The following is a 27,056-nucleotide window of genomic DNA, read 5'->3' on the forward strand; positions in this document are numbered from 1 at the left end:
CTGCAGAACTGCAAAGGGCAGGATGTTCACAGTCACATGCCTGGATCCCTTAACTGGGTGTGGGGTTGTGTATAAATGTGTCCAAAGCACACACACACACATACACACAAGGCATGGTGACTGAGAGGCTCTGAATTTCAGAGTCAGAAAAAAGAACCCAACACCTCAATCTCAGCAAAGGAATGACTACACTTAAGTTATCTTAGGGTTGAGAGCACTGATCACAGATGCACCCCTGAAGTTTAGGAGTATAACACACCAGTCTTCCTAGATTTCCCAGACTCACTAACATTGGAGTCAGCAATTCTCACATTTTTTCACTCCTGGAGTAAATGGTGAGGTAGGGGAACACACAGGGATATATTCCTATCAGCATTATTTACAATCCAGCTATCACTCACTCCTTCTCTGAACTCTAAAGGCGTACAGAAAACAAGCAGCATTATTACAAGGGCAACCTTGATCCTGCTCAAATTTATTTCTCGATAAGCAAGCTGTTTCCATCTTTGGCTTATAATAATTTATCTGCACCAAATCTCACAACTGACATGACTACCACAGTTAAGGACTACTACATTAGAGAATACTTACCCTCTAACATGGCTGTTGGAATCAACTATCTTCCTTGAAAGAAAGGATGGTTCCAGGATAGCACAGAGTTGCATTAAGGAGACCAATAAATGAATAACAAATGCCAATACCTTTCTGGCTCCCACTGCTGTACAACTGGCATATCTACACCTGCTGTGTAAATAAGCCTACCCACCAAAAGCACTACACCAAACACTACACCAACCACACCAAAGCACTACAAGGAACCAGAAGTAAATCTTGATCTTAACAAACGTATAACTTATCTCTTTCTGGAACTGAGACCTTGGCACATAATATAACTAGTGGATCAAAAGAAGTTCATGGCCAGTTTCATGGCCAGTACAGTTTCTCTATTAAAGAGCACAGAAGGGATGCAAAGAGAAGGGATGATGGTAATGGAGTTGGGTTAGCAAATAAGATGTTCTCTTCATGAGAGCAACTCTTCAGCCATTCATTGAAGAAGACCATGAACCTGGTTTGGGGTGGAAGGCATAGCTACCAGAAGACAGAATACACAGGGGCTGACTGCACCAGAGATGCTTGGAGACGGGAACACACAGACCACGAGAGCCATTCACCCTCCCCTCTTCCCTCACAGTCACTTGCAGAGAATTGCAGGTTCATTCTCTCTACTTGAGTGGGTTTTATTTTATTTAAACCTCACAATGCAGTAACCAAACCTTTATGAGGAATAAGAAAAGCATTTGCCTTGCAATTCTGGTCCCGCCACTGCATCAGTCACGTTATATAAAGAAATCCAACCCCCTATTCATCACTCCTTTTCAGAACTCATCTATAATTCAGTCCACACTAAGAACCTTCGCACAATGAAATGGCTTTTACTGGGCGATTACACACATCACCTGCATGCAAAGGAGAGCACAGTTTTCAGATGTATTTCCTGGACTCCAAATCTTGTCTGATTTGTCTATGAGGGAAGAAAAGGGAAGTTCATGCATTCTACTAGCCATGTGGAGGGTATGAGAGTCTTAGACAATGCAGAGAAAAATGAAAGCAGTAAAATTAGGTTAACAAGGGAAGCGGGGAGGGAGGCAGGCTAGCAAAATCATTAAATCTTCATTTCTGATACCAGTACGACCATGTATTCCAAAAGTGAGTTGAAAAGACCCACTGAGGGAAAAAAATCACTTCTATACCACACCCATACTCAGACTGATTGTTATTTAATACAAATACAATTATGACGAAAGTGGAATACCATATGAAAAGAAAACACAAGAGACTTTTGAGAGAAGAGGCAAAACCAAATGATGAATAAGAACAGAGTCAACAGCCATCTGGGAAACCACACAAGAAGATCCCCCACTTCCTTTCAGGAGCCCGCAGCCCTCACATCTCTCACAACCAGAACTCTTCCCCCAGCAAGGGACGCTAAAGGCACCCGGCTGAATTCATCCCCACCACGTGCTTTTTCTCTGTGTGCTTATCTCCATGCTGCAACCTCCTCTGAAGCAAAAGACTCATTAATCCCATTCAAATTGCCAATATCAGTAAATTCTTTGCCTCAGCATTTAGATGCCAATACCAATTAAGTATCAACAGCAACTTAACTACTGATACAGTCCTCACTACATTCAGGAAATCCAGCCACAAGTCCAGTGAGCACTAATTCCAACACTTCTTCATCAATTCTAAGTAAGTGCAAAGAAATGAGGTAATTTTCGGGCCACGCTGACGATGCGTCCAACTGGACTGAAATCAATGCACACTCAAACAAGAAGGAACAAACTGAGCTGCAATCCACCAAACCTGAAGGACGTTTTCACCAAGGCTTCTGGGCTGTCGAGCTGAGGCAATTCATCAGCAAGGATTTCCTCAGGTGGCCGGGGGTCATGGACAATTGTAGGCCGTGGCTTCTCCTTGACATTCCCGGTGAGCCCATCGATGAGGGAGTTCCACAGACAGTTCTGCGACTTAGACCCTGAAGCATGAGGGGGAAAAATAAAAGGATGCAGGTGAGTTACCAACCAACTCCATGTCCTGCCTTGCCCAACTCAGGATTTTCAAAAGCAGAGCAGTAACACTGACATATTTTTCATGATCTGCACCAACATCAGAGGGCTCCAAAAGATTTTAACTTATGGAGTAACCAGGATTTTTTAAATTTATATACAAAAATAGGTTCATACTCGTGAGTATCTTAACAGACAGCTAAGTATTACGAATATATATTCTGTTTCATTTCAGTGGTAATCAACTCTAACTCCTGACAGTTGTCAGTATTCACTGACATGTTTATTCAGCAATTGGAAGTATACACAGGACTACCGTTTTAGAGAACAGTAGGATGTTCAGACGTCTTCTCAGGTGGCACTAATGGTAAAGAACCCGCCTGCCAATGCAGGAGACGTAACAGGTGCAGGCTCAGTCCCTGGGTCGGGAAGATCCTCTGGAGAAGAGCATGGCAACCCACTCCAGTGTTCTTGTCTGGAGAATCCCATGGACAGAGGAGCCTACAGTCCATGGGGTCACAAAGAGTTGAACACGACTGGAGCAACTTAGCATGCATGCACGCAGGATGTTCAGACACAAGTCTCCCCATGAATTTATCTTGCCCAAGACCCAAGTTTCAAACCTCTAGTCTATGGAGACAGGCACCCCAAAGAGAGCCAGAACCCACTATAGGCAGGTTCATTCTTCTGGAAGCTCAAGACTCAAGGAAAATGACACTGAACGTTAATCAATATCCTACCCTAGAAACACTCCAAACATACGAGATGAACATTCAAGGCAGACATGAAGTAGGTACAGTGCCACAAATTACGGTCCGATCAGCCAGGCAGTCGAGGTCAATATCAACAATGATAAGTTATACGGATATCAGGTACCCTTGATATGACGGATTGAAAGTGGCACTTTACCCCACAATATAGAACCCCAAGTATTAAGCATATTTCTAGCTTCCGTAGGCTGTTCTGTAAGACACCTGTGTTACATGCATACCCCAGACACGCTCTGTTCTGGAAAACCAGATCACATCCCTGAGCCACCCTGCCTTGGCCTCCTCCCTCCCTCGTCTCCCCCCACCCCAATTCTCCAAGAAGAGTCCCCTTCCCCGGGGTATGCTTTTCAGAAACAAACTAACCAAACCAGAGTCCACAGCATGACAGTTCCAGTACCAAGTTTCCAAGTCCTAAGCCACTACCCACCCGCCCCGATGACCCAAGACAGGTAGCAGACAGCTAGGGACAGTCCCTATGCCCCAGAGCCCACGGACATTATTCAGACTAGCCAATCCTAAGCCTGCTCACCCGGCAGAACCAGTCCTTACTGCAGAAACCACACAAAGACTCCTGCCCAGCGTCCCTTCCTCCCTCTGCCTCACACCAACCCCAGTGCTTCCAGCACAGCCTCTGTGGTATAACATGTACTCCTTCTTGGGGGATCTGTGAAGATCAACAAACTATCTTTTCAATGGCAGTCATCCTCTGGCCTTGTCATACCTAAATAATCATAAAGCCTATTAAAACAATCTAGTTATAGGGAAAACATTAGGCAAATCTCAACTGAGAGACATTCAGCGAAACATCTGACCAGTATTCCTCAAAACTAGTAAGCTTATCAAAAAACAGGGAAAGTCTGAAAACCTGGAACCACCTAGAAGAACCTAAGAAGATCTGATAACTAAATGTGGTATCCTGACCGGCTCCTGAAACTCAGAAAGGATATTAGGAAAAACTAAGGAAATTTCAATCAAGCATGTACATTAGTTAATAATAATGTATTATCAATTTTGGTTCATTAATTGTGACAAATATACCATACTCATATAAGAGCTTAAAAATAGGGGAAACTGAAAGGGGATATATGGGAACTCTTTGTACCATCTTTGCAAATTCTCTATAAATCTAAAAATATTATAAAATTAAAATTTATAAAAATATAAATAAATATTTAAAATAAATAATAAAAATCGTTATTAGTTTAAAAGTCTATGAGCAAGTCATTTTTTTAGAGACTGAGGGCATGACTATTATCATTAACCAATTACCATTGGGCAATGCTGGTTACACTCCTCTCAGAGGAAAGAAAACCTTTATCTTTGCTTAGATATAATGTCAGGTCTCCAAGTCATGCACCCATGGAACTGTGTCCATGCAGAGGGAGTCGGCTTTTCCTACCCCATCCATGCAGAAGAAGGACATTTTTGTAATTCATGCAAAGACTCATTATGAGGAAGTGTGCGTGGAGGAATAAGGAGCAGTTTCAGCTAAAGTAAAATGCATGTGATGGGTGGGGTAGAGAATAGATCTGTATGCTCACAGGAACGTCTCCCTGACCAGCCATCCACAGCCCTCAACATAAGAAATCACCACAGTTTACTGTGCCTGAAGGCTGTCTCTGCAGTTAAGAGCAAAAGAACTTTACACATGGAAGGGAGCATCTCACAAGGATTCCTGAACCTTCACCAAGGACACACATGAATCCAAAAACAATCTTTTTTAAAACTTTTTTTTTAATGTATTAATTTTTGGCTGTGCTGGGTCTTCATTGCTGGGCTTTCTTCTAGTTGCGGTGAGTCGGGGGCTACTCTCTACTGGTGGTATGCAGGCTTCTCACTGCAATGACTTCTCTTGTTGCGGAGCACGGGCTCTAGGGCACGTGGGCTCAGTAGTTGCAGCTCCTTGGCTCTAGAACACAGGCTAAATAGTTGTGGCCCATGGGCTTAGCTGCTCCATGGTATCTGGGATCTTCCTGGACCTGGGATCGAACCCATGAATCCTGAATTGGTAGGCAGACTCTTAATCACTGAACCACCAGAGAAGTCCTGCAAACAACTCTGTTAATGGCCATGGTCACAGCTGACCTCTTGGGGGGTGTCCCACAACCAAACTGCTTCTGTGTCAATCGGGAGAAAAGTAAAGCACATTAAGGGCAGGAAACAGAACCCTCAAACTCCTGAAATACATGACAGCTTTTCCTAAAAGCTGCTTAAAAGTCCTCAACACATATCTTAAGAAGATCTGGACCTATTAATGCAGGTCTGGTCCTATGTTAACAAAGTTCTGGTTCTAGGAGAGAGATAAAAAGCAGCAGCCTGTTTTCTTAAATTTGACCTAACTGAAGCCTTACAATAAACTCCCCACCCATTCCCTGCATTCTTTCATTTATTCATTCAATATGTATGTGCGTGCTCAGTGGCTTAGTCATGGTCTGACTCTTTGTGACCCTATGGACTGTAGCCCACCTGGAATTTTCCAGGCAAGAATACTGGAGTGGGTTGCCACTTCCTCCTCCAGGGGATCTTCTCAGCCCAGAAAGCAAATCCACATCTCCTGCATTGGCAGGCAGACTCTTCACCACTGTACCACATGGGAAGCCCATTCATTCAATAGACACATTTTGATTTCCCTCAATATGCCAGGTTCCACTCTGGGCTCTAGAAATAGAAAAATGAATGAGACTGGTTCCCTTGGGATGAATCAGCCCATATGCAATTACAATAAATAGGCAGATTCCTAGATGTGAGATGTATAAATACCTACTTATTACATTCTTAGGTCTTCGGTTGTTTGCAGACAAATGCTTTCCTAAATGTTATAGGTATGCTCATCACATTAATATAAAGGTGTTCCCCCTATCCAAAAAACACCACCTATAAAGTACTAGGAATTGGTATTTTAATAAATCTTCCAATCATCTTGTGAAAGGCATAACTACATGGCATAGTTTCCTCATGCTAAAATTATTAATTCTTAAGTGCATAGTTATAACACATGAAAATTTTATAACTTATTTTGGCATTTCCTCATTTTTTAATATTCTGGGAAACTTAAATGGAAGTGGCCTGTTTCTCTTGACCTTTGAGAGTCCAGAGAACAATTACTCTCTTGGGATAGTCTTTGATTTCTTTTTTGTTTTGTTTTGGTTTTTAACTTAAAAAGGCAGAGTGGATAGTTTTTGCTCAAAAAAAAAGAAAAAAATGTTGGGATCCAGCAATTCAGAGGACATTACAGTTGGGAAGTGTGCAAGAGTCTAGAATTGGATGATCAGCCAAAACACAAACTGGCCGTGAGAAAATGAGGGATTTGGAAAAGCTTACTGATAATGAAGGAGAAATGGGTGAATTTAAGAGATGTAGAATCAGTAGGATTTGGTAATTGGGTGTAGAGGATGAAGAAGAGGGAAGTAGCAAGATGAACTGAGGTTTCTGCTTAAGCAGCAAGGTAGACTGTGATGCCATTAGAAAATGCTGAAGGTGGAGCAGTTCATGGGCCTAGAGTTGAATCGTGTTCTGCAAAGTTGCATTTCAAGATAGAAAATATAAGCAAAGATCTCCTCCATATTCATGAAGAGGAAGCACACAGATGATGACTATGTGATTCAAATAAGAATACTCTTATTTCAGCAAGTACTTCTATCGTGACTGAGATAAGAAAATTTTCATAGCATGACAACATAGGGGGAAAAATTACCCTTCTCACTGAACCCAAACAATAATTTAAAAAACTAAAATAATAATAAACGTTTTAGAGAAGGGCAATACCAAGCCCCAGCCCTGTCCTGGAGTGTTCCAGCCATTATCTGACTTGATAAAAGCTGTAATTTAAGTAGAACTTGGGCTCCATCCACAAGGATCTAATTATAACAGCTCATTAGTGTCTTATCATCTATAACCTGGCCCTACAGCACAAACCCAAGGGAGATCCAGGAAGCTGGCATAACGTAAAGCATTATGAGGAGAATTTTGCTATTATCTGTTTTAATCTCTTTCTGACGGTAAATTTTTGACAACAGTCTACTTTAGGTGAACAACACAGCACAAAATTGGAAGGCTTCAAAACAGTGGCTATGCCTGGGGCACGACTCTACTGATAACACGCCAACCATCCACAGAAGGGGATGTATTAATATTTTTGTGACGCCAACACTCCAGGGAAGTGTGGAGCACTCAGAGCTCTGTCAGATGCTTCAAGACATATGGAAACTTTTATTACACCAGCCTTGCCCTCAAAAAACTTTGGAGAGGCAGAAAAATGCAAGGCAGCCTCTGACTGCTTCAGACTAGAGCCAGGCTTTTGAAAAATGAATTGGTTTTCCCCTACCCCTCCCCAATAAAGATGGTCGAGAGAAATGGTTCAAGACTTTGAAATGGACAAAAAAGTTCGGTGGGCATCCCATCTAGTTCCTTTTTGAACTCCACGAGAAGGGGAGAGAACTTCTCCTCTGATTCTCCACAAATGTGAGCAGAGCCATCTCCAGGGACACTGGAATGGTCTGCTCTGGCAAAATGAAAAATAAAAACTCCCCTGCTCTAATTTATTTTCAGTTGACTTTGAAAGCATGAAAATTCCTTCTGACTAAGTAGAAGCAAAAACATGGAAACAGAGTCACACAGGTCTCTCTCAATAATATAAAAAACCCCATGAGGGAAATCATAGATAAAATAAGCCTTCAGGGTACCAAAAATACTGTGGCTCAGGTGTAGGAGATGAGCAACTCCATTCAGCCCACTCCATCTCATCTGCTTCTGCTCACTCCACTCCCCTCCCCTCCCCGTTCCAGCTTTCGTCTCTCCTTTGACTTGTTCCTGACTCTTATCCAATGCCTATAACCTCCTCCTTTCCTGTTATACCCCCTCCACCCGTGCCATAAATCTTCTTTCTTCACAAAGACAACTTTTTGTGTACCCTATGAACACTTCAGATCTCTTATAAACCTTCCAGAATCACAAAGTCAGCATCCACACCATTGAGCTTATCAGAAGAACAAGTGCTCAGATCCAGACGTAACCAACATTTGTTCAGTAATTGCTGTGTTCTGAGCATTGTCATGATGCCTTCACCAGCACTATTTCATTTAATCATCAAATCAACCCACAGGATGTATTACTGAAACATTACTGAACACTAAGACATTAAGACTCCAAGACAGCAAATCACCTAGATCACAGAGAAGACACAAATTGCTTTGATCCAAAACCCTCATTCTCCTAATCCAGGGCTCAGAGTGGTACACCACACTGTATTTTATTTGTGAGTCAATAAACACACACATAGTGTAGATCCAGCAAAATGCTCTGCATTTTTTACTATGAAAAAGATATCCCCTTACATAAGGATAAAGATACATCCCATCTGACACTAGAGAGAACCTTCTGCATGTTTGCTTCCCTGGTGGCTCAGACAGTAAAGAATCTGCCTGCAATGCAGGAGACCCAGTTTCGATCCTTGGATTGGGAAGATCCTCAAGTAAGGAAGATCCCCTGGAGGAGGGCATGGCAACCCACTCCAGTATTCTTGCCTGGAGAATCCCATGGGCAGAGGAGCCTGGTGGGCTACAGTCCATGCGGTCGCAAAGAGATGGATACAACTGGGTGATTTTCACTACCTCACTTTAAAGGAGGTTCAGGCTGCAGGGAGACATGAATAATGCAAGATGAGTCTAATGGGTTAAGAAAAGACAAGAAGGCAAGAAAGTGAGAAGACTCTAAATCCAAAATAACTACAGATTCATTTCAAAGTGTGTCTAATGATGGCAGCTTGATAAACTGCTGGCAGGAGGAGCCCAAGGTGATGTGGTAATCCCATTTAAATCTGACAAGTGACTTATCAACTTGGTTCCTAATAAAAAAAAATACACAAGCAGTATGCTGGCAGAAGGCTGAGAAGTTAGAGTCCTACAAAAAGAGAGAGAGAGAGAGAGATTTAATTCTCCAGAAAGGTGGTGAAAGAAAAAAAAACCTTGAAAACCTTCAACAGTTCTCAAAATATCTGTGACATGGCATTTGTAGACATTCTCTCCTTTTGGGAGTATAAGGCTCCTAAAATTCCCAGGGAGTAGAAAAAGTGGGGCTGGAGTACAGAGGTCTGGAATGAAGCTAATAAAGCCCAGTTGCTCACTAAAATAAAATGCTACTGATGCTGTGGAAGGCAAAGGATTAATAATGTTTTGAATACCTTTAAATCAGTTACACAGGTTCTGCTCTATTATTTTCAATATACTAAGTCTTGGTGTTATAAACATTTCACAAATTCTATCTACTGTAATTTCAAAGAGATTGGAAAATTTAATTCTATTTCAGATATCATACACACTGAGGTTGGGGGGGTGGGCAGCAGCAAAATATAATAATACGACTTGATCTGTGATGACATATTCTAAATTCTCAAATATGTGAGGATTTATTTCTGAGTTATCATATTAAATTAACCTTTTTTAACAACCAAATCACATTATTTTACTTATTTTAACTTTATATCTATCTGATAGTGCAAGACCTCCTCCTTTATTTCGGCTTCTCAAGTTCAAAAAGAGACATGTCTATAGAATTTTCTGTTGTAGTTTTATTATAAATTTTCTTTTATAAGCTAGTTGTCTGGGCGATTGTTGCAAGAAATAAAATATTTAATGGTAATGACTTTACCATCTATGGAGATGATAATGTGTTTTTTCTTCTCTCTCTTTCTCTCTACCTCTCTGTCTCCCTCTCATCTATGGATGTGTTAAATTAGTAGCAAAATAAGAGAAGGAAAAAAAAAAAGCCCTATTTTCCAGATGGAATCAAGTTTCCTCTAGGGAACTTTGTGGTGAAAATATCTTGATATGACAGAAGTTGGTTGGAGGAGGGAGAAACAACAAAGAAAGAGTTAAATTATTCTTCATTCAAAATGAACAGAATTTAGAGAAGGGCAAGAACAAAAGAGAGGGGGAAAAGAAGAGGAGAGAGAGAAGGCAGAGCAATACAGCTGCAATCATATTTTGCAAAAATAAGTGAAGAACTTTCAAAGAACCTAGAAGTCTGACATCCATGCTTATGTTAAGTGAAATGGCAACCCACTCCAGTGTTCTTGTCTGGAGAATCCCAGGGACAGGGGAGCCTGGTGGGCTGCCGTCTATGGGGTCGCACAGAGTTGGACACGACTGAAGCAACTTAGCAGCAGCAGCATGTGGAACTGCAGTGTAACCGCCACTCTGTAAGAGTAAATATCTCACACACAGGTTGCTTTGCAAAAATGATATTGGGGAGAGAATTCAAAAACTGTCTTTTGTTGTCTGGAAAAGAGTAAGTCGACATCCGCAAGACAGAAAGTGTAGGAAAAAATTCAACAGACAGGAAAAGATAGTCAGAGATAATAAGAAGAAATGTAGAGAAACCCCTGAAAAATCCACTGATTGAATTTTAGAGATTGAAACAGATGTGGGGTGAGGATTTGAGATAACCATGTATTGGTCTTAAAAGTCGTGTCTATACGACATCTGAAATATACTCTAAAATGTTTCTTAATACTTAAGCCACCTTGCATTATTCAAATAATGCATTCTACTTGGTCATATTGTATTGTTATTGTACTATACTTAAGAGATTTGCATTACTAGAATTCTATTTAAGACTTTTTTGCATATTATATACATAAAGGAAATTAGCCACTAATTCTCTTACGTAGTCATTATCATGGGAATAATCTATTCCCTGATATCTGAATAAAACTGCCTATAAAACTCTTTGGATCCAAAGTATCTCTAGCAAAGTCATCATTTTACAAACTTTTGAATGTCTTTTTTTGTTATAGCTGCACTGAGAATATTTATTTCTTCAGAAGTCAATATATCCCTTTAGAAACTGCCATTTTGTAGAAATATTCAATTCAGTTAGCATGGATTCCCATGACATTTTGTATCTTAATCTTCACCTATACAATAATAATAAGAGGATAAGATGGTTGAATGGCATCATTGACTCAATGGACATGAGTTTGAGCAAGCTCTAGAAGTTGGTGATGGACAGGGACGCCCGGCATGCTGCAGTGCATGGGGTTGCAAAGAGTCAGACACAACTGAGCAGCTGAACTAACTGATATACTAATAGTTTTGAGTATTTCTTCACTTATTTATTTTCTTTTCTGTTCACCTTCCAGAAATGTTTTTTCCAATATGGTAGTCATTATTCATATGTGGTGACTAAATTTAGATCAATTAAAATTGAATAAAATTACATTCAGTTCAGTTCAGTCAGTCAATCATGTCCGACTCTTTGCGACCCCATGGACTGCAGCACGCCAGGCTTCTCTGTCCATCACCAATTCCCGAAGCTTGCTCAAACGCGTGTCCATTGAGTCGGTTATGCCATCCAACCATCTTATCCTCTGTCATCCCCTTCTCCTGCCTTCAAACTTTCCCAGCATCAGAGTCTTTTCAAAAGAGTCAGCTCTTCACATCAGGTGGCCTAAGTGTTGGAGTTTCAGCTTCAGTATCAGTCCTTCCAATGAATATTCAGGACTTATTTCCTTTAGGATGGACTACTTTGGCCTCCTTGCAGTCCAAGGGACTCTCAAGAGTCTTCTCCAACACCACAGTTCAAAAGCATCGAGGCGCTCAGTTTTCTTTATAGTCCGACTCTCACATCCATACATGACTACTGGAATAACCATAACTTTGACTAGATGGACCTTTGTTGCTTTTTAATATGCTGTCTAGGTCAGTCATAGCTTTTCTTCCAAGGAGCAAGCATCTTTTATGGCTGCAGTCACCATCTGCAGTGATTTTGGAGCCCCCAAAAATAAAGTCTCTCACTGTTTCCATTGTTTCCCCATCTATTTGCCATGAAGTGATGGGACCAGATGCCATGATCTTAGTTTTCTGAATGTTGAGCTTTAAGCCAGATTTTTCACTTTCCTCTTTCACTTTGATCAAGAGGCTCTTTAGTTCTTCTTCACTTTCTGCCATAAGGGTGGTGTCATCTGCATGTCTGAGATTATTGATACTTCTCCCAGCAGTCTTGATTTCAGCTTGTGCTTCATCCAGTCCAGCATTTCTCATGATGTACTCTGCATATAAGTTAAATAAGCAGGGTGACAATATACAATCTTGATGTACTCCTTTCCCGATTTGGAACCAGTGTGTTGTTCCATGTCCAGTTCTGACTGTTGCTTCTTGATCTATATACAGATTTCTAGGGATTAGATCTGATAGACAGAGTGCCTGAAGAACTATAGACAGAGGTTCGTGACATTGTACAGGAGGCAGTGATCAAGACCATCCCCAAGAAAAAGAAATGCAAAAAGGCAAAATGGTTGTAGACGAGGCCTTACAAATAGCAGTGAAAAGAAGAGAAGTGAAAAGGAAAGATATACCCATTTGAATGCAGAGTTCCAAAGGACAGCAAGGAGAGATAAGAAAGCCTTCCTCAGTGATCAAAGATTTCTTTCCTCTGTATCAAAGAAATAGAGGAAAACAACAGAATGGAAAAGACTAGAAATCTCTTCAAGAAAATTAGAGATACCAAGGAACATTTCATGCAAAGATGGGCACAATGAAGGACAGAAATGGTATGGATCTAACAGAAGCAGAAGACATTAAGAAGAGGTGGCAAGAGTACACAGAAAACTAAACAAAAAAGATCTTTATGACCCAGATAATCACGATCGTGTGATCACTCATCTAAAGCCAGACATTCTGGAATGCAAAGTCAAGTGGATCTTAGGAAGCATCACTATGAACAAAGCTAGTGGAGATGATGGAATCCAGTTGAACTATTTCAAATCCTAAAAGATGATGCTGTGAAGGTGCTGCACTCAGTATGCCAGCAAATTTGGAAAACTTAGCAGTGGCCACAGAACTGAAAAGCCAGTTTTCATTCCAATCCCAAAGACAGACAATGCCAAGGAATGCTTAAAATTATATTCAGTATCTTATAATAACCTACAGTAGAAAAGAATCTGAAAAAAGTATATATATAAGTGTAGATGATTTACAATGTTGTGTTAATTTCAGGTGTCCAGCATAGTGATTCAGATATACCTGAATCACTGAAACTAACACAACACTGTAAATTAACTATCAGTTCAGTTCAGTCACTCAGTCGTGTCCGACTCTTTGCGACCCCAAGAATCGCAGCACGCCAGGCCTCCCTGTCCATCACCAACTCCCAGAGTTCACTCAGACTCACATCCATCGAGTCAGTGATGCCATCCAGCCATCTCATCCTCTGTCGTCCCCTTCTCCTCCCGCCCCCAATCCCTCCCAGCATCAGAGTCTTTTCCCAATGAGTCAACTCTTCGCATGAGGTGGCCAAAGTACTGGAGTTTCAGCTTCAGCATCATTCCTTCCAAAGAAATCCCAGGGCTGATCTCCTTTAGAATGGACTGGTTGGATCTCCTTGCAGTCCAAGGGACTCTCAAGAGTCTTCTCCAACACCACAGTTCAGAAGCATCAATTCTTCGGCACTCAGCCTTCTTCACAGTCCAACTCTCACATCCATACATGACCACAGGAAAAACCATAGCCTTGACTAGACGAACCTTTGTTGGCAAAGTAACATCTCTGCTTTTGAATATGCTATCTAGGTTGGTCATAACTTTCCTTCCAAGGAGTAAGCATCTTTTAATTTCATGGCTGCAGTCACCATCTGCAGTGATTTTGGAGCCCCCACAAATCAAGTCTGCCACTGTTTCCACTGTTTCCCCATCTATTTCCCATGAAGTGATGGGACTGGATGCCATGATCTTCGTTTTCTGAATGTTGAGCTTTAAGCCAACTTTTTCACTCTCCACTTACTTCAGTTAAAAATCTAAATTTAACAAAATTAATTCACTTCCTCAGTTGCACCAGTCACACCTCAGATGCATAACAGACACATGTGACTCGTAGCTACTGCATTGGATAGTGCCAATATAAAACTTTCTATCATCACAGGCTTTCTGTGAGTGCCAGAATGGGGAGTGCCATTCTCAAGGTTACTTTTGTTGCCTTAAGGAGCTGGCTCATGAATCAATACATTCTACTGCTTTTCTCATTTCTAACTCATTTGTTTTTGCTTTTAGGTTTATATTTTCATTCCCTCTACTTTGAGTAAGTTTATATTCCTCTTTTTTCCCTAATTTTTTTTTTCAGCAGAGTATTTGTGTCTATAGCTTTGGTACAAGTCACCAGTTTTGGCATGCCAACTTCCAATTGACTGTCCTTTCTAAGAAGACTGCAATGAAATTTTTTATTTTCTTTTTTGACCCAGAAGTTGACTGTTTCTGGAAACGTATTTCAAATGGTTAAAGTATTTTGGTTGTTGTCATGTAAGCTTCTCAGCTTTTCTTCTTTCTTCCATTTTCTTTTTTGCTTTGTTCCTTTTTTTCTTTCCTTAATTGATTTTTTCTGTTTACTTTCTAGATTTTATAACAATATAGTCAGAGATTATGCTCTATGTAATCAAATCTTGCTTTAGGTTATTTACTGATGTGCATCAGTCATCCAACACAGGGTAACTTTTGTAACTATTTCATGGGCACTTTATTTAAAGAAAAGATTCACTCTATGTGCAGAAAAAAAGATATACAGCTATCACATCTGCATTGTGGACTACAACTTTTATCAATAGAAAATGACTCAGCTCTTTATTCTGCTTTTCATAAAATTCAACACTGCCATAGCTATCTCCTTTTTCCTTGTGCTTGCCTGAAACATTCTTGCTTATCATTTTTTTGTTTTAGTTTTGCCTTTTGAAATAATGCTGTTGTTCAATTGCCCAGTCATGTCCTACTCTTCGTGATTCCATAGACTGCAGCACTTCAGACCTCCCTGTTCCTCACCATCTCTCAGAGTTTGCCCAAGTTCATGTCCATTCCATTGGTGATGCCATCTAGCCATTTCATCCTCTGAGGCCCTCTTCTCCTTCTGCCCTCAATCTTTCCCACCATCAGGGTCTTTTCCAATGAGTTGGCTGTTTGCAGCAGGTGGCCAAAATATTGGAGCTTCAGCTTCAGCATCAGTCCTTCCAATGAGTATTCAGGGTTGATTTCTTTTAAAATTGACTGGTTTGATCTCCCTGCTGTCCAAGGGACTCTCAAGAATCTTCTACAGCACCACAGTTCAAAGGCATCGATTCTTCAGTACTCTGCTTTCTTTAAGGTCCAGGTCTCACAACTGTACATGACCACTGGAAAGACCATAGCCTTGACTATACGGACCTTTGTCAGCAAAGTGATGTCTTTATTTATTGAAATAATACATAGTTGTAATAATTGGAAAACTATGATAGTTATCTTTAAATTTTAAAATATACATTCTTATATATTCTTTTTCTCTTATTATCTTACTGTCAACATCAATAACAACCCAGTTGCTATTACTCCTGCCTGTATGAAATTATTAAATTAGCCTTCCTGGCCATTGAACTCATTCTCTGTCATGGCCCACACTCTGTCTGTGGAGTGTGTTTCTCTCTGAATAAATCCACTTCTTACCTATCACTTTGTCTCTCACGGAATTCTTTCTATAATGAGACATCAAGAACCTGAGCTTTATTAGGTTCTGAAACCCAGGTCTGTGATCTTAGTAATAATCCTCCCACTTATTAGCCTATGACATTACTCAGCCCATGAAAGCTAACTGTGCCACATTTTGAGGCCACTGCACTCACCCTCTGCAATGGCCCACACTCTGTCTGTGAAATGTACTTCTCTGTGACTAAATCCACTTCTTACCTATCAACAACAACAACAAAAAGGTAGCCTTCCAATTCTTCTATTCTCTTTCACTGATGTTATACGAATTTTTATAGTTTGTTTCTAAATTGATATTTTAATATTAAGAAGTTCCACTGCTAAGAACTCTGTTGAACATTACGTGTTGCCTTCCAACTTTGTTTATCCTTAACTTTGGACTTAGGATACACTGACCTGGTTTTGGTGCTCACAGTTCTTTAACATAATAATTTATCATCTAGAGCAGCACTGTCCAACACAGAGAAGCCATGTGTATAATTTTAAATTTTCTGGTAGCTATATTTATTAAAGTCAAACAGGTAAAATTAACTCAATAAATTATATTCTTTAAGTCAGTAAATCCAAAATATTATATTTAAACAAGTAATCTATATAAAATGATTAATGGGATTCTTACATTATTCCTTTTTTCTTTAAAACCCAATGTGTATTTTATGCTTACAGATCTCAGAATTAGCCACATTTCAAGTGCTCAACAGTTATATTTTATGAAACAGGACAGCTCTACAGAATTTACTTTGATTCATGTTTCAGTTGGCTTAAGTACATCCTCAAATAACTCTTTTCAGGAATGACATGTTGGTTAACGAGATACACATGAACAACAGCTTAGGTACAGATTTACTGAATTTTACATTAAACTTGGAACAATTTCTCAATTATCTTCTACTATTTATATGCTGTAAAAGGGAATTAGGAACCAAGCTGATAGTGGTTGCTTTTCCTTTGCAGGCAGACATTTTTCTTTATCTTTGTATCTCAAAAAATTTGCTAGTATATATGTAATTGTGGATTATGTTCATTGATTTTTAAATTTTTTTCTGGAACACAAGCCCTTTCAATATGCAGACTCAAACCTTACTTTTTTCTGTTCAGGCAAGCTGGCTTCAACTTTATCTTTGATTACTTCTTCTGTACCAATTGAGTGGCTTCAGTCTCAAAATATCTATGATTCATTAATTTGTGTAGGTTGTTTCTCTCTCTGACCTCCTACTACTATCTTTTCTCATTTTCAGTTCATCCCTTTCATCTGTAGTCTGCTGCTGCTAAGTCACTTCAGTCGTGTCTGACTCCATGAGACCCCATAGACAGCAGCAGCCCACCAGGCTCCCCCGTCCCTGGGATTCTCCAGGCAAGAACACTGGAGTGGGCTGCCACTTCCTTCTCCAATGCATGAAAGTGAAAAGTGAAAGTGAAGTCATTCAGTCACATCCGACTCTTCGAGACCCCATGGACTGCAGCCTACCAGGCTCCTCCGTCCATGGGATTTTCCAGGCAAGAGTACTGGAGTGGGGTGCCATTGCCTTCTCCTGTAGTCTAACACACCGTTTCTCAAGTTTGTCTTCCAATCACTGATGAAAATCTTTCCAGGGTCATTTCTATAATTCAGCATAGAAGATTTTAATTCCTATGTTTCATATTTACTTTCTTTGCATTGTTACTTTTGCATCTCAACTAAAAATCAGCCTGCTCTTCTTCTTAACAGCTTTCTGCTCCTATCATAGGGACTGTGTCTTTTTGCCTCTTCTGGAGAATGCAAAATAGCGTTTACATTTTTTCTTTTAGTTTCTATATTAAATCATTTTTCAGAAGTCTACTTTTTCCCTAAGTCTTTAGGATGATGCTTAATTTCCCTAGTTCTTCATAATTTGGTTGGGGGGGTGACCGTAGTTTAACCATTCTGGAATGCAAAAAGGTGATATAGAACTTGTTTCCTAAAAGGCAAGGCACGTAGGTCACTCTAGGTTTCATTCACTAATCTACCTGGGCTGCCCGGTGGCTCAACAGGTAAAGAATCCACCTGCAATGTGGGAGACCTGGGTTCAATCCCTGGATTGGAAAGATCCCCCGAGAAGGAAATGGCTACCCACTCCAGTATTCTGGCCTGGAGAACTCCATGGACTGTATAGTCCATGGGGTCACAAAGAGTCGGACACGACTGAGTGACTTTCAATTATCTGGGCTGCCACATAAACTCAGCCGAAAGAACCAAGAGTTAAGACTGACATTCATATGCAAACAGCTAGTTTTCACAAAAGTAATACATAACCCAAGCCTAAAGAGAACAGTAAGAACAGTGCCCAACCTGCTTCAAAGCAAAGCCTTGCATTTGTCTTTACCCAGTTGATGGGCACAGCTCCTACATAATTTTCAAAGTCTATTTAGAAATTCATCTGGTGCAGTGGATCACTATAGAGTGAGACCATCAATTCCAAGAGGAAATGTCTCGATTATTCTTTGCCACACATCAAAAGGATGAGCCTGTTCAGCAGAGTAATGATGTAGACAAGATTAAAAGAAGACTGTTTTCAAGAACTTTGACAGCATGCATTTAGTATGCTAATTAAAAGAGAAACTTTATCTATTAAGAGTGAAGTCTACTTGACAAACACTTTGTTAATGGTTAGGGTAACTTGGAAGTTTGAGAATTAGAAGAGAGTATTTTTTAAAATTTTTCTATAATTTAGACTACCACTAATTCAGACACCACCACCACCACCCCATAATTGAGTAAAATTTTTCAATGCATAACTACCTTGAAGTATGCTAATGTCTGCAAAGCATGCAAAAATCCAAGTCTTACCATCTGCTGGGTGATTCATTTGTAAATCTGCCTAGTATTCCTTTGGGAAGTTCCAGGATTGATTTTTTAATCTCATTATAAAAACCTGGTGGGAATGAATTCAGTCACTTTCAACACGTACGAAAGTATTCTGAGCACTCGGAACAATGTGCCACGTTCATCCTTGTTGTCTGTTTACTCACTAAGTCCCGTCTGACTCTTTGCTACATGTTTAAATAGTATGTATACTGTGATCAAAAATATGAATATGTGAAGTAATTGCTTGGAGATCTGGAGTTTTAATTGAGAGTTCCAGAAAAACAAGCATATTTATTAGTCACAGAGAAGAACTTCTCATTTTGGCCCAAACTAGCCATTGCTGGTAATAAAGTAAGAACAATGCATTGTCTGGCTCCTTTAGGGAAAGAACAGTGATCCACTCATGTTTACACTCCTGCACTCAAAATGTCCTTCAAGATTAACTTTTTTTTATCTCCTCCTTAGATATCTGCTTCTGAGGCTGTAAAACTGTATTTAAAATATGAATGAATCTCTCATCAATCTTTTCTTCCATGTGTTTTAATTGTATCATGTAAGAGTTTTCAGCTTCTCACCCAATTGGCATCACATCTTGACCTCTCTTCTTATCCTGCCCTGTATTAGGGAACCTAGCTTCATAAAATTACTGACTTGGAACCTAAGTAATTCTTTCACAAGTTCCAAGAACTGCAGCTGCGAATATGAGAATTTCAACAGAGTCTCCAGGACTGTACAGTTGCAGGAGGAGTTGTTCATAGCTGAGTTTGCAGGATGATGTCCTTGGAATTGCACATTTCACAGTCCTATAGGCCATAGGTGTCCAGCCTGGGCTTCAACCCAAGACTTAGCCAGGGCCTAAAGACACTATGGCAGGAACCACTGCACTGTCAAAGGAGGGGAGCAGACACAGTCCTTGGCACACAGTAGGTGCTCCATAAATATTTGTTGAAAAAGAAGGCATCACAGGAAGTTGTGACTGGAAAATCATGGGAGTCCTGTAAGTTAAAATGCATCTGACTTCTTTCTAGTGAGGTAACTGACTTTGCATCCCTAAGAGCTGTCCAGGCAATGAGTGGGATTTCTCCCCTTGTTTGGAATTGTTACAGATCCAGAACATTCCCATTCACTCTGCTTTCAGTCAAACTGAACAAATATTTATTGAACATTTATTATACACTGTCTGGCAAGGCATAGTTTCTGCCTTCAAATGACCCAAATCTAGTAGAGAGAGAGTCAATAAAAAGCTATTTATAGGGACTTCCGTAGTGGTCCAGTGATGAAGACTCCATGCTTCCAATGCAGGGGCCCTGGGTTCTATCCCTGGTCAACAAACTAAATCCCATATGCTACAGCTAAGACCTGGCACAAATAAATAAATAGATAAAATAGTTATTTATAATATAGATAATATATTATACTAATATAGTAGCAAGTAATAACTGTATAAAGTATATAGATAACAAACAAATGAGGGAGTGACAATTTTGTCTTGAGGTTCAGACCAGGGTTTATAATAAAGGTGCCTCTGACCAGTTTTTGTTGTTTTTTTCACCTTTTTTTTTCAGTTGGAGCATAATTGTTTTACAATGTTGTGTTAGTGTCTGCTGTACAACAAAATGAATCAGCTATATGTATACATATATCCCCTCCCTCTAGAGCCTCCCTCCCATCCCTAATCCCACCCCTCTAGGTCATCACAGAGTTGCTTTTTAAAATTTATTTATTTTTTAATGGAAGGATACTTGCTTTATAGAATTTTGTTGTTTCCTGTCAAACCTCAATGTGAATCAGCCATAGGTATACGTATATCCCCTACCTTTTGAACCTCCCTCCCATCTCCCACCCCATCCCACCCCTCTAGGTTGATTCAGAGCCCCTATTTGAGTTTCCTGAGCCATACAGCAAATTCCCATTGGCTATCTATTTTACATATGGTAATGTAAGTTTCCATGTTACTCTTTCCACCCTCTCCTCCCCTCTCCCCATCTCCATAAGTCTATTCTCTGTGTCTGTTTCTCCACTGCTGCCCTATAAATAAATTCTTCAGTACCATTTTTCTAGATTCCATACATGTGTGTTAGAATACGATATTTATCTTTCTCACTTCACTCTCTGTAATAGGTTCTAGATTCATCCACTTCATCAGAACACATCAAATGTGTTCCTTTTATGGCTGAGGAATATTCCATTGTGTATATTTACCACAACTTCTTTATCCATTCATCTGTCGATGGACACTAGGTTGCTTCCATGTTCTAGCTATTGTAAATAGTGCTGCAATGAACAATCGTATACATGTGTCTTTTTCAATTTTGGTTTCCTCAGAGTATATGCCTAGGAGTTGGATTGCTGGGTCATACGGTGGTTTTATTCCTAGTTTTTTAAGGAGTTTCCATACCGTCTTTCATAGTGGCTGTATCAATTTACATTCCCACCAACAGCTCAAGAGTGTTCCCTTTTCTCCACACCCTCTCCAGCATTTATTGTTTGTACATTTTTTGATGATGGCCATTCTGACTAGTGTGAGGTGATATCTCATTGTAGTTTTGATTTGCATTTCTCTAATAATGAGAGATGTTGAGCATCTTTTCATGTGTTTGTTAGCCATCTGTGTGTCTTCTTTGGAGAAATGTCTGTTTAGGTCTTTTCCCCACTTTTTGATTGGGTTGTTTGCTCTTCTGGTATTGAGTTGTATGAGCTGCTTGTATATTTTGGAAATTAATCCTTTGTCAGTTATTTCATTTGCTATTATTTTCTCCCATTCTGAGGGCTGTCTTTTCACCTTGCTTATAGTTTCCTTTGCTGTGCAATAGCTTTTAAACTTAATCAGGTCACACTTGTTTACTTTTGTTTTTATTGCCGTTACTCTAGGATGTAGGTCATAGAGGATCTTGCTTTGACTTATGTCATCAAGTGTTCTGCCTATGTTTTCCTCTAAGAGTTTATAGTTTCTGGTCTTACATTTAGGTCTTTAATCCATTTTGAATTTATCTTTGTGTATGGTGTTAGGAAGTGTTCTAATTTCATTCTTTTACATATAGCTATCCAGTTTTCCCAGCACCATTTATTGAAGAGGCTGTCTTTGCCCCATTGTATATTCTTGCCTCCTTTGCCAAAAATAAGGTACCCATAGGTGCATGGGTTTATTTCTGGGCTTTCTATCTTGTTCCACTGGTCTATATTTCTGTTTTTGTGCCAGTACCATACTGTCTTGATAACTGTAGCTTTGTAGTATAACCTGAAGTCAGGAAGTTTGATTCCTCCAGCTCCATTCTTTTTTCTCAAGACAGCTTTGGCTATTCAGGGTCTTTTGTGTTTCCATATGAATTGTGAAATTTTTTGTTCCAGTTCTGTGAAAAATGTCACTGGTAATTTGATAGGGATCACATTGAATCTGTAGATTGCATTTGGTAGTATAGTCATTTTCACAATATTGATTCTTCCTCCCCAGGAACATGGAATATCTCTCCATCTGTTTATGTCATCTTTGATTTCTTTCATTGGTGTCTTATAATTATCTGTGTGCAGTTCTTTTGTCTCCTTGCTGCTGCTGCTGCTGCTGCTGCTGCTGCTGCTGCTGCTGCTGCTGCGTCACTTCAGTCGTGTCCAACTCTGTGCGACCCCATAGACGGCAGCCCACCAGGCTTCCCCATTCCTGGGATTCTCCAGGCAAGAACACTGGAGTGGATTGCCATTTCCTTCTCCAATGCACAAAAGTGAAAAGTGAAAGGGAAGTCACTCAGTCATGTCTAACTCTTAGCAACCCCATGGACTGCATCCTACCAGGCTTCTCCGTCCATGGCATTTTCCAGGCAAGAGTACTGGAGTGGGTTGCCATTGCCTTCTCCGTTTGTCTCCTTAGGTAAGTTTATTCCTAGATATACAATTCTTTTCATTGCAGTGGTGGATGTTGACACAGATGCAGAACACTGTCATCACCACCAGTATCCCTCATGCTGCCCATTTATAGCCTCACCCACTTCCACCCCACCACACTCCGTCTTTAACTCTCGGCAACCACTAATCTGTTCTCTGTTTATAATTTTGTCATTTCAAGAAAGCTGTACACGTGGAATTTATAACTTTGGGGGTTGGCTTTTTCGCTCAGCATCATCCTCTGGAGATTCATCCAGGTTGTTACATGTACCAATAGTTTGTTCTTTTTCTTGCTGAATAGTATTCCATGATATGAAAGTACCACATTCTGTTTAATCAACCACTGGATAAACACATCTGAGTTGTTTCCAACTTGACATTATTAACGATAGAACTTTTATAAATATTCATGTACAGGGTTTTTAAATTGTAGTAAATGCACATAACATAAACGTTACCATCTTAATCACGTTTAAGTATACAGTTCAGTGGCGTGAAGTACATCCACATTGTTGCAAACCATCACCAGAAACCATCTCCAGAATTCTTTACATCTTGCAGAACTGAAGCTGTGTACCCATTAAACAGTATTCTCCCCTCTCTGAGTCCCTGGCATCCATGACTCCACTTTGTATCTCTATGACTTTGACTACTCTAGATACCTCATACAACTAGAATCACACAGCATTTATCTTTTTGTGATTGGATCATTTCGTTTAACATAAAGTCCTCAGGGTTCATTCATGTCACAGCATATGTCAGAATTTCCCTCCCTTTCATGAATGAATAATAATTCCACTGGATGTACTTACAATATTTTGTTTACCTATTCATCCATTAAAAAAACTAAAATCATAGCATCCGGTCACATCACTTCATGGCAAATAGATGGAGAAACAATGGAAACAGTGAGAGACTTTATTTTCTTGGGCTCATAAATCACTGCAGATGGTGACTGCAGCCATGAAATTACAAGATGCTTGCTCCTTGGAAGAAAAGCTATGACCATCCTACACAGCCTATTAAAAAGTAGAGACATTACTTTGCCAACAAAGTTCTGTCTAGTCAAAGCTATGTCATGTACAGATGTGAGAGCTGGACTATAAAGAAAGCCGAGCACCGAAGAATTGATGCTCTTGAACTGTGGTGTTGGAGAAGACTCTTGAGAGTCCCTTGGACTGCAGAGAGATCAAAGCAGTCAATCCTAAAGGAAATCAGTCCTGAATATTCATTGGAAGACTGATGCTGAAGCTCCAAAACTTTGGCCACCTGATGTGAAGAATGGACTCACTGGAAAAGACCCTGATGCTGGGAAAGATTGAAGGTAGGAGGATAAGGGGACAACAGAGGATGAGATGGATGGATGATATCACCGACTCTATGGACCTGAGTTTGAGCAAGCTCTGGGAGTTGGTGATGGACAGGGAAGCCTGGCGTGCTGCAGTCCATGAGGTTGCAAAGAATCGGACATGACTGAACGACTGAACTGACTGACTCATCCATTAACAGACATTTGGGTTGCTTCTACCTCTTGGTTATTCTGAATAATGCTGCTATGAACAAGAGAGTCCAAATATCTGTTCAAGTCCTTGTTTTCAATTCTTCTGGGTATATATCCAGAAGTGGAATTGCCTGGATCATATGGTAATTCTATTTTTAATATTTTGAGAGTCCACCAAAGTGCTTTCCACAGTGACTACACCATCTTATATTTCCATTACCATTGCACAAGTGTTTTAATTTCTCCACATTGTCGCCAACTCTTGTATCTTTTTTTTTCTTTTTCCTTTATACTTGCCATTCTAATAGAAGTAAGATCACATATACAGATTGTGTTTCCACAATATTTATGTGAATATTAACATATTTATGTGAATAATTATGTGAATTTTATGTGAATATTTATGTGAAATTAACCTTCATTTCTCTGGGGTAAATTCCAAGGAGTGTAATTGCTGGATCACATGGTAGTTGTATATTAGTTTTTTTAAGTAACAGTCAGACTTTTTCAGAATAGTTGTACCACCAGCAATATATGAATGATGTAGTTTCTCTGCCAAATTTCTCATCAAATCCTCACCAGGATTTGATGCGGTCACTGTTTTTATTTTAGCCATTCTGCTAGGTGTATAATGGCATTCTCACTGTGGTTTTAATTTGCATTTCCCTAATGGCTAATGGTTCACATATTGCTGAAGCCTGGAGAATTTTGAGCATTACTTTACTAGCGTGTGAGATGAGTGCTATTGTGCAGTAGTTTGAGCATTCTTTGGCATTGCCTTTCTTTGGGATTGGAATGAAAACTGGCAGAGGAACCAGAGATCAAATTGCCAACATCCGCTGGATCATGGAAAAAGCAAGAGAGTTCCAGAAAAACATCTATTTCTGCTTTATTGACTATGCCAAAACCTTTGACTGTGTGGATCACAATAAACTGTGGAAAATTCTGAAAGAGATGGGAATACCAGACCACCTGATCTGCCTCTTGAGAAATTTGTATGCAGGTCAGGAAGCAACAGTTAGAACTGGACATGGAACAATAGACTGGTTCCAAATAGGAAAAGGAGTACGCCAAGGCTGTATATTGTCACCCTGCTTATTTAATGAATATGCAGAGTACATCATGAGAAACGCTGGACTGGATGAAGCACAAGCTGGAATCAAGATTGCCAGGAGAAATATCAATAACCTCAGATATGCAGATGACACCACCCTTATGGCAGAAAGTGAAGAGGAACTCAAAAGCCTCTTGATGAAAGTGAAAGTGGAGAGTGAAAAAGTTGGCTTAAAGCTCAACATTCAGAAAATGAAGATCATGGCATCCGGTCCCATCACTTCATGGGAAATAGATGGGGAAACAGTGGAAACAGTGTCAGACTTTATTTTGGGGGGCTCCAAAATCACTGCAGATGGTGACTGCAGCCATGAAATTAAAAGACGCTTACTCCTTGGAAGGAAAGTTATGACCAACCTAGATAGCATATTCAAAAGCAGAGACATTACTTTGCCAACAAAGGTTCATCTAGTCAAGGCTATGGTTTTTCCTGTGGTCATGTATGGATGTGAGAGTTGGACTGTGAAGAAGGCTGAGCACTGAAGAATTGATGCTTTTGAACTGTGGTGTTGGAGAAGACTCTTGAGAGTCCTTGGACTGCAAGGAGATCCAACCAGTCCATTCTAAAGGAGATCAGCCCTGGGATTTCTTTGGAGGGAATGATGCTGAAGCTGAAACTCCAGGACTTTGGCCACCTCATGCGAAGAGTTGACTCATTGGAAAAGACTCTGATGCTGGGAGGGATTGGGGGCAGGAGGAGAAGGGGATGACAGAGGCTGAGATGGCTGGATGGCATCACTGATTCGATGGACATGAGTCTGGGTGAACTCCAGGAGTTGGTGATGGACAGGGAGGCCTGGCGTGCTTCGATTCATGGGGTCGGAAAGTCGGACACAACTGGGCAACTGAACTGAACTGAACTGAATGGCTAATGGGGCTTCCCTGGTGACTCAGATGGTGAAGAATCTACCTGCAGTGCAGGAGACTAGGATTCGATCCCTGGGTCAGGAAGACCCCCTGGAGAAGGGAATGGCAATTCACTCCAGTATTCTTGCCTGGAGAATCCCATGGACTTGCATGGAGAATCCCTCCTCCCAGAGGAGCCGGGTGAGCTACAGTCCATTCTGTCGCAAAGAGTAGGACATGAGTAAACAACTAAGCATGCACACATGCATACAATGGCTAATGATGTTGAATATTATTTCAAGTGCTTATTTGCCATCTGTATATCTTCTTTGGTAAATATGTTTCTTCATATCTTTTGGTCATACTCTAAAGGGACTGTTTACTTTTTTACTTTTGAGTTTTGAGAATTGTAGATATCAGAACTCTTGGATAGTAGCATCATTTGCAAATCTTTTCTGACTGTAGCTTATCCTTTCAATTTTTTAACAGTATTTGACATAAGAAAGGTTTTATGTTGAGGAAGTCCAACTTATTCATTTTTTCCTGTTACAGGCAATGTTTTTGATAACAAGTCTTTCTTTTCTAGCCCTACACTCCAAATATTTTTTCTTGTTTTTTTCTGTTTATAGAACTACCTTTTACATTGAAGCCTATTTTTGTTTTTAAGTTTTGAAACATAGGTTGAAGTTTGAATTTTTGCCTATGAATGACCAAATAGTCCAGTCCCCAAAACTCCAGCACCATTTGACTATATTATCTCTACATAATTACTTTTTAACTTTTGTCAAAAACCATTTGGGCATATTTGTATGGATCTACTTCTGGCTTCTCTATTGTGTTCCACTGATCTATAACTCTCTCCTTTCACCAGTACCACCAAGTCTTTATTTCTACAGCTATGTGCATGCTCAGTCACTTCAGTCATGTCTGACTCTTTGTGACCCTCTGGACTGTAGCCCACCAGGCTTCTCTGTCCACGGGATGCTCCAGGCAAGAATACTGGAATGGTTGCTGTGCCCTCCCCCAGGGGTCTTCCTGACCCAGGGATCAAATTTGCTTCTCTTTC

General features: G+C 40.1%; 1 protein-coding gene across 4 annotated transcripts in view; it reads right to left on the reverse strand.

Annotated features, from left to right (window-relative positions):
- PDE1C (phosphodiesterase 1C) overlaps positions 1-27,056 on the reverse strand; it is a 539,682-nt gene that overhangs the window by 415,354 nt on the left and 97,272 nt on the right. For all 4 annotated transcript variants that reach the window (XM_005889124.3, XM_070369504.1, XM_070369502.1 and 1 more), the window contains exon 3: positions 2,365-2,536. In XM_005889124.3, coding sequence (XP_005889186.2) covers positions 2,365-2,536 — 172 coding nt within the window. The remainder of the gene's footprint in view (positions 1-2,364; positions 2,537-27,056) is intronic.

Source organism: Bos mutus, chromosome 4 (assembly GCF_027580195.1).
Source record: "Bos mutus isolate GX-2022 chromosome 4, NWIPB_WYAK_1.1, whole genome shotgun sequence".
In the NCBI taxonomy this organism is placed as follows: Eukaryota; Metazoa; Chordata; class Mammalia; order Artiodactyla; family Bovidae; genus Bos; species Bos mutus.